We start from the raw sequence: 10,957 nt of genomic DNA, 5'->3' as shown, positions 1-10,957 counted from the left end.
CGGAGAAAACCCACGCGGGCCCGGGGAGAACATGCAAACTCCACACAGGGAGGGCCGGAGGTGGAATCGAACCCGCACCCTCCTAACTGTGAGGCGGACGTGCTACCCAGTGCGCCACCGAGCCCGTGTATTGGCAAAATAATTTTCTTAATTAAGGATTTAGACTGTGGGTCCGCATTGAGTATATATTTTTGATATATACTTTACCTAAAGTAAAAGGCTATTATTTTCAGTGCAATATTAAGTAAAACTTTAATTTAGGCGGATTTTGTTTGCACAATAAATGTGACGCATCATTTCACCTCTTCCTCTTTATGCTGTCGTACATGATGGGGTCGGGTTGTGGGGTCGGGGTGCGCTGTTCTCGGTGGGTTAATCGTGTCAGACTCGTGCCCGACGCGTGCCTCTCCACACCATCTGTCACACAGGCCCAACTGTCATTTACACCTTGCACCAGTAGGACGTGCGCGGGGTGGTGGTGATGCTGGTGAGGGGGTCTTTCATTCCCACGAGAGCCTCGATTAATTGTACAAGAAAATAGACAATAAGGACTCCCTGGTGGGATTCACCAACACAAGTCATAAATAATGCAAAGTGTGGCCTGTTTAAACACCGCAAAATCATTCTGACATATTTCTTGTTTTACTGTGAAATTGTAGTTGTAAAAATGTAGGACTATAATAATGCCATATTGGTCTGTTTTATCATTAGTGTAATGTAATTTTAGGGTGCGTTTGAAACGTGTTTATACACGGCTTATATCAAACCCTGGTTGTTCAATGTTTCTCTGAATGTCAATAAATACCTAAATCAAAACCGATTATATTACTATATTGTATTGTATTGTATTGTATTGTATTGTATTGTATTGTATTGTATTGTATTGTATTGTATTGTATTATATTATATTATATTATATTATATTATATTATACAGCGAGCCAAGAGAATGTGGTTGAATCAAGTTTATATGCCCCCTACCCACCTTTGCAGGCAGCAAACAAAGCTTGCTGGGAAAGCCAACGGTTTTCCTCCTCACCCTGGGAACGCTGGGGTATGCCTTGCACGCGTCAGGCTCGCGACAGTTATTCAAATTGCATTTAATTATTCGAGGCGCCTATACTCCCACCCCTCCACCCCAATTTTCTTTTGTGCGCTCACATCTGCTGCTTACACGCGGGAACATTCAAACCACCATTCTGGCTCAAGTTCACTCTGCCATGCCTGGGGCAGGAACAATGTGCACGAACCACTTTGAACAGTGAACAGATGCCCTAAATTCGGTTGAGGTTGTAGATTGGACTGTTTGAGTTCCACTCGTAGTTGTGGCTAATCTCTCACCAATAGTTTCAAATTAAAATCTCAGTATTGTGGCAGTCGTGAATTGATAATTTGTGACAGTGCTGTATGTTCTCTAATAATCTTGTATAGCGTGCAGTTGCGTGGCGCGTGCCCCGCTCTGCTCTATTGTTGCCCTTACATGCGTCCACCTGGGCGCGTGCACGATGAGTCCAGATACAAAATACATCCTGTCTGCCGTTTAATTAATGTACCGAGTTATACAAAGTAACGCGACTGTATAGTCCAATCCAGTAGAGTGGATATTAAGTTATCATTGTCTGTTTACAGTAAGCTTACTGTAACAAAAAAAACGAGACCACACAACATAATCTTTATTTCAAGTAAAACATATACATATAAAAGAATGGACACAATGACACACACAAAAAAAAAAAACATTTATTCATTCCTCTCATCCTTGCATCCCAAATCTCGCCTATTTCGCCATCATAGCTATCTAAAAGTTATTTTTAAAGGTAGCTCTATTAAATATATAGGTATATTATGAAGTGTAGAAGTGAATGGTGCTATAGAACAAAGTTGATACAACAAGCCCAATTTATGCACGCATTCACTTTTATTCCCTAACACTATTTTTGAAATCTTTATAGACTAGACTGCACTGAATGCTTGGTATGAGGATACATAAGACGATATGGGTAATTTAGTTATTTGCAATCATATCACTCACACTTTTTAGCGTAGGTTAATTTGCTGCATCAGACAATCAAACGACGACTATCGTTAGGCAGTTTTGTCACAGTCTTCAATTTTGAAGGGGCCTCGAACTCACCACGCAGGCGTGACGTGTCACCCCCCGCCAGCAAGCCGGTCAACCATGATCTGCAGTGAGAATTGCCAGAGTTAGACTTTCTCACAGTCAAGCGCACTCATTAAGCACCCACACCCACATTCACGTCATCTGACAACACACGCAAGAGGTCTTCGCAACATTTCTATGCGCATGCCATATGCCAGCCCGTTGATTAATTTTAATTGCCTTAATTCAATCCGTCCATTCATTTTCTATATCGCTTATTGTGCATTTCTACTAATAGATTAAGTGTGTGTCACGGTCACCAAATACAAACATCAATTAAGAGACGTTGCGCGTCGTTCGAGCAGAAATTCATCAAGCGTGCATGGTTGTAATCGGGACGGGACAAAATAAGCATGAATTGCTTCAACCCGCTTCCCTTTTTCGACAATTCATGTCAAACAAAATGTGAAATGAAGCTCTATAAGTGTTGTACTGGCCGAAATAAACAAAATCAAATCAAAATATCAACAAGGTTAATTTACTCGCTCTAAAATCAGTGCAATGAATGCAATATTTTTGCAGCATATAGGCTGAAATAAATCTATACTGTATATATACTATACTGGCAAATAAGAAAAACGTGTTAAAAAACATAACCAAACCAAAAACAACTTACCAGCGTGCATGCTCTGTGGATAGAGCGTCCATCTCCTGCAGTCATCACACGCTGAGGGCTGCACTCATATTGACCGCCCTTTTCCACAAGTTTCTCGTGGCTCACCCACGAGGGACGCGTCCACACCGTGGGCGTACACCACCAGTGAGGCCACGCCCTCTCACGGCTCGGCTCAAGCACAGCCTGGAGGCTCTCCGCAAATCTAATATTTATAAATAGGCTATATAATATGCACTCTTGGTCAACATTTTAAAATGTTTATTTATTAAAGCACTGGCTTGAGATCAGATCATGATTGAGTTTCACCCTGAATGACCATCTGATTGCATGTATTCTGTTCTGGATACAATCTGAATCAAAATCTTCTATTACAAAGATAACTAGAAATTTTCAAATATAGTGATTGAACGAGCGTATTAGTGTTTTAGTTTGCACTGCACATTATGCGTAACTGCAAAAATATTACAAATAGCTCTGGGATGCAGTGCCGGTGTCACTAAACATTGATGCTTTAATAATATTTTAGCATTGTCGACCTTTTAAAGGAGCACAATTCATATGGGCCTTGTTGGATTTGTTTTATTTTTCCTTTTTCAGAAATGATCATTTTTACCTGCATACACTCGTTGATGTCCCACCGGGTTAGCGCTTAATGATCCCCGTATAACATTGAGGTTTAAACCATCTGCTGCTTTTTGTTTGCATGGCTCGTGCTGCCCTCATGCTCTTCATAGTACCGCACCAGAGGGAGAATCCAATATTCACGCACCCCTCCAAAACTAAAATAAAACATATTTCCTTAAACTTCAAGAGTGCCTTACTTGCGTCGCCTTGCGCCAGCACCAGCTGTTTAGTTGCGTCATGCAGCTTGGCTTTTGGCTTGGCGAGCCGTCTTTTGAGAGATTCAAAATCCTGTCTGGACCCTCCCTCGATCCTACTACCTATACAGTGAATGTTTTTGCGTGGCCATCACGCAACCCACGCCACCCGTGATGCATCTCATTGTGTCTGCCGCACATCACCAGCCTTTGACGGTCACGCAATTTGATTCATCCACTATAATTCTTCGTGTACGTATGTGTGCGCGCGCGTGCACGCGTGTGTGTATGAATAACAACAGTTTTATACAATAACAATTATTTAGCACAACAATTTGAGATATTAATGATTTAGGCCTAAATATACATAAGAGCCCTTATTTTTGCAGCATTTTGTAAACCTGCCGCATGATGCAGACCGTAACGTGGCTCGAGCTAGATTGTGCGTATATGACGTAAAAATGGGGAATCAGATGTTGCAAGTGGCGTTGTTTTCGGCTTGGGTAGCCCCTTTGTTCAATTTAATCCAACAAGATGTTTTTTTTAAAGTACCAAAATGTACAGTCATTTTTTTTATTTCTCTTTCATATGAAATTGATTCGACATGCATACGACACACAATAATTTAAAATAGAAAAGATGAAAAAGATACTCATGTATTTTTTTAAATTGCATTTTACATTTTTAAATTATTAATTTAAGATTCGGTATATGGATGTGATTTGCAAATTATGCTTTTTTTTTCAATATAGCTTTTTTCCCTTAATACGCCAAGAATTTGATGTGTTCAAAACACTGAGGTAGTAAGTTGTGTTTGTTAGTTCTTTATTGCAGTTGAAATTCGTCAGGGCTTATTTATGACTATATTTCCCTGCAAGTTGCGTGCCAGACATATACGCACGTCAATGTGAAACAAATCAGGTCTGTCAATTTCAATGACCTGTCCCAACATATTTTTCATGTGTGATAAATAACATTTTAACCATTTTTACACTAACTTTAAGAATACATTTTTGCTTTGAACTCTAGGCTCCACTGATTGACCCGAGTCTGCAGACATTAGAAGCATAAAAACGGGCGCATCATTTTGGTGCCGGGGCAAGTCTCGCCTTGCATAGACCGCGATGCGTGTTTTGGTGCACGAAGCTGCCTCACCCCCTATGCACCTGATAATTTGGTAATAAAAAAATGACTGCGCAACTTAAAGAGTGCATCTCCATTTTCGTGCTGGGGCAAGTCTGGTTTCGCTGTTCATAACATAATGGTTCACTGACGCGGCTTCCCATGCATACCCTCTGCGCTTCTCGCAATTTGGTGACAAAAAGTATTTTAAACTATTTAAAAACAAGTCTAAATTGTAGCACAAGTACGGTATAAAAATGTGTGTGTATTTCCACGCGGATGTGTGTGGATGTTATTATATTTCATTTATAAATATGACAATAGAATATGAATATTTGATACGTGGCATTAGTGAGTTTATCACTGCAAATGGAGTGCATGTCAAAATTACAAACACGTTGTCTGCACAGGTCAAAATGAATTTGGAGTTAGCGACTGAACTGTGGTCAGTGCATATTGTCATGTAACTGGCTGAGAAATACTGATGATCAATAAACACTCTCATTGGTTAAATTAAACATAAATTCAACTCGAAATAAAAGTAACGATGCCACAGTGTTTGGTGTAGGATGTCATCATCCCCTTGTCCCTAAAATATATTTGTGGCTTTGAGGTTTCTTTCAAAGTCAAAGTCAGCTTTATTGTCAATTTGGACGCCTCTGTGGAACCATGATGGGAATACGTCTGAGACTCACCCATTCTTTGGTTTGTTTCACGCCTTAATTCACCATCATGTAGGGCTCCAGATGGAGTCTGCAGACCCGCGGCCCGTGTCAGTCACATGCCACTCATAACACCAAAACACTTACATGTTCTCAAAAATCAACAGGTTGCATACTGTACTGAATGGACCTTTTTATTGCAGAATTATTTTCAATCGATGTATTTATACTTTAGCGCGTGAGATTATTTTAAAGGTGTAAAAAGTCTTTGGAGATTTTTGGGGTGGTGTCTAGGAATAATTCATTTAAATTTATGTGGAAAACAAACACAATAGCTTGCATTTGGTTAAAAACAAATACTGTATATGTGTAAAGATACAGCTACCAATCCCCTCTCCTTAAAGGCCTAGAGACATCCCTTTTTTTTTTTCAATTAGAACGGAATTTGATAGAATGTATAAAGTGAACACATTTGCCGCATTGGAAATTAAAAATGGACACCGATTACAAAGAATAAAGCTGAAATGAAATGCCAGTTTATCGATCGGGTCCCGCACAAAGCCAAACTGGCGGCGCCATTACTGTGACGTCACAAGTTGTACATCTGGATGTCAACAAACCCAAACAACATGGCAGATGATAGCGACAGCTCCGTTTCTAGCGGCAATATTAGCATCATTTTATCCGATTCAGAAACCTCTTTTGACGCAGAATATGATGAATCTAGCAGTTCACTTGGGCTGAGCTGAGCACATTTTCTGAATTGTGCCCCTCCCGTCACTCTGGTTAGGTTGGCATAGTAAAAAGTGCTCTTGGGGGCTTTAGAGTGCCGAGTTGATCTCGGCACATGAAGACATGACCACCTGCAACGTTTGGTTTAGGTTTTATAAGCATTTTTAATTTTATTGCTTAAACCGCATTTTTTCGTCGAGCTGAGCACGTTTTCTGAATTGTGCCCCTCCCGTCACGCTTCGACATACTTTTCAAAGTCAAAGTCTCCTTTATTGTCAATTCCTCCGCATGTCAAGACACACAAAGAGATCGAAATTACGTTTCTCACTATTCCAGGGTGACAAGACAGCGTTCACAACGCACATACAAGTAAACAACACAGGAAAAATAAAACAAGAAGATGAACAATAAGAGTGATAGCACGCTAGCCGCTCCCGATGCACAGCAGAGTCCGGAAAGATAAGACAGAGTTCACAACGCACATACAAGTAAACAACACAGGAAAAATAAAACAAGAAGATGAACAATAAGAGTGATAGCACGCTAGCCGCTCCTGATGCACAGCAGAGTCCGGAAAGATAAGAGTTCACAACGCACATACAAGTAAACAACACAGGAAAATTAAAACAAGAAGATGAACAATAAGAGTGATAGCACGCTAGCCGCTCTCGATGCACAGCAGAGTCCGGAAAGATGACAGTCAACCAGGCCACTGTGAACACGAGCACACAGCAGGCACGCACTGTCCGGTTCGTGGATCCTGTCGGGCGAACTCAACCCATCTTGTCGTCCCGCGAACGAACGTACGCCAGGATAATGGAAGGCACGGCTAGGCGAGCTGGGTTGGCCGCAAACCTGGCCCGACGTCTCCGCGCTGGCCCCTCTCTCTTTTTGTTTACATTCACTGAAGCTAAACGCGTACAACCTGAGACGTCATGAGACGTCACTTCCGGCTGGCGGCTCGGTGCAGTCAAACTCGTCTGTGCGGCAAATTTAAATTATATTTTTCAGAGCAACAGCTTCCTTTTCGTTGTTTCAAGCGTAAATTTATATTATAAGCCCATAAGCTAACTAAAACCGATTTATACATATACCGGTGTCTCTAGCCTTTTAAGGAGTCCCCGGAAGCCCCTTCATAATTCAACTTCTCAGCATGTCGTTCAACAAAAGATCACTGTGGTCTCGGCTTGCACAGATGGATACCCACGCTGAAACTAGGACAAAAAAAGCCCCCAACTGAGGACCCTCTCCTATTTTTTTTTTAAAATGTTGCTTCACCGAAAGGGACCTGTTCCCATGCTGACTGGACGTGGCAGTTAGTTGGGGCCCCATGGGACAGGACGCGTGCAAAACTGTGCAGCTCATGACCAAGACAGCTTGCAGCCGAGCTATGCACCGCGCGAGCTGAATGCTGCCGGGGTGCATAGATTCAAATAATTGTGTATGAAATGTTAACAAAAATAGTTGTATTCCAGCTTGTAATCATTTATATATTTCTTAATGTACATACTTCCGTTGAACTTTTGAATAGTCGTACAACATAGGTTTACGCACGAATTAATAATACGTACTTGCGCTCTCCTCTCCTTGTGCTTGCAACATAGTTGATGTGAGTAGATATTTTACAAATCTTCCACGTCTTGGAACTCATTATCTTTCCATCTTCATGTGTTCTTTTCAGATTAATGATAATTGATTTTATTGACATTGTCAGTGAAAGCTACACTCAATAGTTTCTCTTCTAAATTTAACGTTTTAATTGCTAAATTCGATAGGTAAAATCGCGCAAATACGCAGTTGTGTTTGTTGCAATACCTCCTTATATGCATGCAAGCAATAGCCAAGCTATTCAGCTGTCTTCTCTGCGAGATGATGAAGCGAGCACAAGAAGGGAGGATGCTGATGGCAGAGACGTGCAGCCAGCCCAGGGTGGGGGTGGAGAAGATTGCCAGAGCACAATCGGGGCAGAGGGAGCGATGCTTTGGCGGTGGCGCCTGATTCAAACTGTGGCTTGCCATCTGTTGCGTGGTTTTGGCGCGTGCCGAGCGCGTGAGTCCCACCGGCAACTCAGGGCTCTATTTTGCGGAGGTGGTCGCTCAAGCCCATTGGTGCATGGTGAGAATGCATACAAACCTATATATATAAAAATCTTTACACATGAACTGAGTAACAATGATACAATTGACCGATGATAATTGCACATTATTTATTAGCCAAATGTTTGTTCTTACCACACAACACGTTTGACACAATTCATAGTCGTCACCATGAATTAAATAAGACCATGCAGGAATGGCTTAATTGTTTCTTAAATCTGCAGTTATGTTGCTGCAAGTCCATTCTCGTCACCGGTGTTCCAGTTTCTACCCAGGACCTCTTCAGTCAATACCTGACTCTACTTTCTCAATATTTATGCCTTTTTTTAAACATAAAAAATATTAAATGCATATGCCTAGTTGTTTCTCACTACTGCCCTGTCAAATGTCATGAGGTCCATGCAAATCACATGGGCATATCGTGCAGCCCCCAACCGCATTGTGTGTGAGGAACTGTAATTCGGCATCACTTTTGTATCACGTCACTACGTTGCCCCCCGCCCCCAGCACAACCAGCCGCAGCATCCATACTGATAAACACGGACTGTGTTGTTGGCATTGGCAACAAGCATCTGTGGGGGTTCACAAGCAGATGTTAGATGGCGTGGCGTGGCTTACTGCATTTTAGGAATAATTTAGTCTTGCCATAGTGGAAACAAAGATCCAATGTGTGTGCCTTATGTGGTTTTCTGGCAGTAATTTTTTTTTTATAAACGCCTATAACACATTCATGTTGTGAACCCAGATTTATTAAATTGTAATGTATATTTGTCCACCGTATAACAGTATAACAGCTTCTGAAAGACCACTACTTTTCACCAAAAGGCGAATGAAAATAAGAGAAATGTTGCACGGAATTTTGCTTTTCGTGTTCAGTCGTCTTCTTCACATCTTCAATCAAAAGATGTAAAGTGCAACAACATTGAATAAAATCTGCAATATGAGGCCATCCTGCAGCGACTCCACGAATGATCGATCCCTGCATACCAGCGCTTGGGTGCATGCTACCCGACCAGACAGATGGTCCAGAGAGGAGCGCATGTCATTAATTCATTTCCCAAAGGTCTTGAACCCCAGCCCCCTCCTCCCGGATCAGACTGCGTAGTGGCTTGTGTCCCGCCCCCGTGACGCGCCGAAGACACATAAATAGGAGGGTGGCACAGCTCCGCTACACACTTCAGCCTCAAATTCGAACACATCTCACAAGCACAAGTGCCCGCAAAATATGAGTCCCAGCATCACTTCCGAGGCCAGCCAGCCAATCACTGTCAGATCTACCGTGGCCCAGAGGAAACAAGCCCACGAGCTGAGAAAGGTAAGGACAAGAAAAACACTCCTCGTGTTTTCAGAGCATTTTTTCTCCCTATCGCGAGTCGACTATACAGTTGCGCTTGAATAACACCTTATCGTTCATTATTTCTTCCAGACTCTCAAACCGCTGTTGGAGAAGAGGAGGCGTGCTCGTATTAATGACAGTCTGAGCCATTTGAAGAGTCTCATCCTGCCTCTGGTTGGCAAAGACAACGCGCGCTACTCAAAGCTAGAGAAAGCGGACATTCTGGAAATGACGGTCCGTTTCCTCAGGGACCTCCCGGCGTCGAAAGGTGAGATACTGACCATACAGCCCAAAAAATAGTCACCAATGTCCGTGAATAAGTGAATAATATTCAATACTTGTTTCCGATTCAGATCCCGCAGAAAGTTACAGAGAAGGCTACAAAGCGTGCCTCCAGCGGGTCTCCGCTCTGCTCCCACAAACAAGCCTCAGCCAGGACGCGTGTCAGCGGGTCAGTGACTTTGTGCGGCGCTCCATGTCCGCCACGGTCACCCCGTCCTGCATGAACTGCTGCGCACAGACCTCCAGGGCATTCCCCCACATCCAACAGAGGCTGCTTAGCCTCAAGTCCGGCTTGAGCGCTATGAGGGCAGACAGCCAGCCGCAGTCGCAGCCGGCGGCTGCGGGCTCTCCTGCAGCGCAACAAGTCCCGCCTGCTGTCAGCGCGGACATGTGGAGGCCCTGGTAGATTTAATGGACACTTATTTAATGCCTTATTTATTTCGTGCCACTTAACATACGCAATGAATAGAAGAAAATTTGAGAGTTGCTGTATAGTCAATATAACCTAGCAATTGGTTCATTTTGGGTAAAATCGAGCACAGATCCCAAAGAAGCAGTATCGTTTTACATACGTTTTATTAATGCAATCCTCTTTGGGGTTTCAAGGGCACGGGTTGTCGACAACACTTTTGTAAAACCCTAAGGGTTACTCAGTTTGAGGTTTGCACGATGGACTTCAAAGTATTTTAGTCTGTGCAAAAAAAATAGGCGGTAAACACTATGTGTTAAATAAATATGTTGAGAGCATGTATGAAAATGATTCATGAGATGTATCACTGGAAAAAGTCAATAAATGTGCATTAATAACACACAAAAATGTTATGGTGAATTTGTGTTTTATGGTGTTGTGAAAAGCTGATAATGAGTAAGATGTTGGGTTTAGGAAAAAGGCGGCAAAATGCCTAAAGCCACAGGTCAACCTCAGCCCATTGATGATGAGAGCAGCTGCTCTATTGTTGCTGCATGAGGCGCCTCACTGCTTGCCGCCAATTCGGTGGGAAGAACACTGAGGTCGTTGCATGGCTGGGTGTGCACATGCAGCCCCCAAAACACAATCCAGCCTGTTGCACTTGTCATCAACTCCAATGCTATAGTTTTGTGATATTTGTATCCGAGTGTTACACACCCCATTT

General features: G+C 42.5%; 1 protein-coding gene and 1 long non-coding RNA gene across 2 annotated transcripts; one reads left to right on the top strand and one right to left on the bottom strand.

The window, feature by feature from the left end:
• Nucleotides 1–1,657: 1,657 nt before the first annotated feature.
• On the bottom strand, nt 1,658–9,365 carry LOC125988405 (uncharacterized). The gene is made up of 3 exons (XR_007488313.2): nt 3,598–9,365; nt 2,777–2,978; nt 1,658–2,183 (listed from the first exon to the last, which is right to left on the bottom strand). It is a non-coding gene; the product is annotated as an uncharacterized lncRNA (long non-coding RNA).
• Nucleotides 9,352–10,633, top strand: LOC125988396 (transcription factor HES-2-like). Its single transcript, XM_049753553.2, has 3 exons — nt 9,352–9,521; nt 9,633–9,810; nt 9,896–10,633. Exons 1-3 carry the CDS (start codon nt 9,432–9,434, stop codon nt 10,228–10,230), a joined length of 603 nt encoding a protein of 200 aa, XP_049609510.1. The 5' UTR covers nt 9,352–9,431; the 3' UTR covers nt 10,231–10,633.
• Nucleotides 10,634–10,957: the final 324 nt, after the last annotated feature.

Source organism: Syngnathus scovelli, chromosome 2 (assembly GCF_024217435.2).
Source record: "Syngnathus scovelli strain Florida chromosome 2, RoL_Ssco_1.2, whole genome shotgun sequence".
Taxonomy (NCBI): domain Eukaryota; kingdom Metazoa; phylum Chordata; class Actinopteri; order Syngnathiformes; family Syngnathidae; genus Syngnathus; species Syngnathus scovelli.
Note: the sequence above shows the minus strand (reverse complement) of the source record. Positions and strands in the feature narration are given on the sequence as shown.

Coding starts and splice junctions, on each gene's coding strand:
- LOC125988396 (XM_049753553.2), top strand. CDS start 9,432: ATGAGTCCCAGCATCACTTCCGAGGCCAGCCAGCCAATCACTGTCAGA. Junction 9,522..9,632: donor AAGCCCACGAGCTGAGAAAG/GTAAGGACAAGA, acceptor TATTTCTTCCAG/ACTCTCAAACCGCTGTTGGA. Junction 9,811..9,895: donor GGACCTCCCGGCGTCGAAAG/GTGAGATACTGA, acceptor TTTCCGATTCAG/ATCCCGCAGAAAGTTACAGA.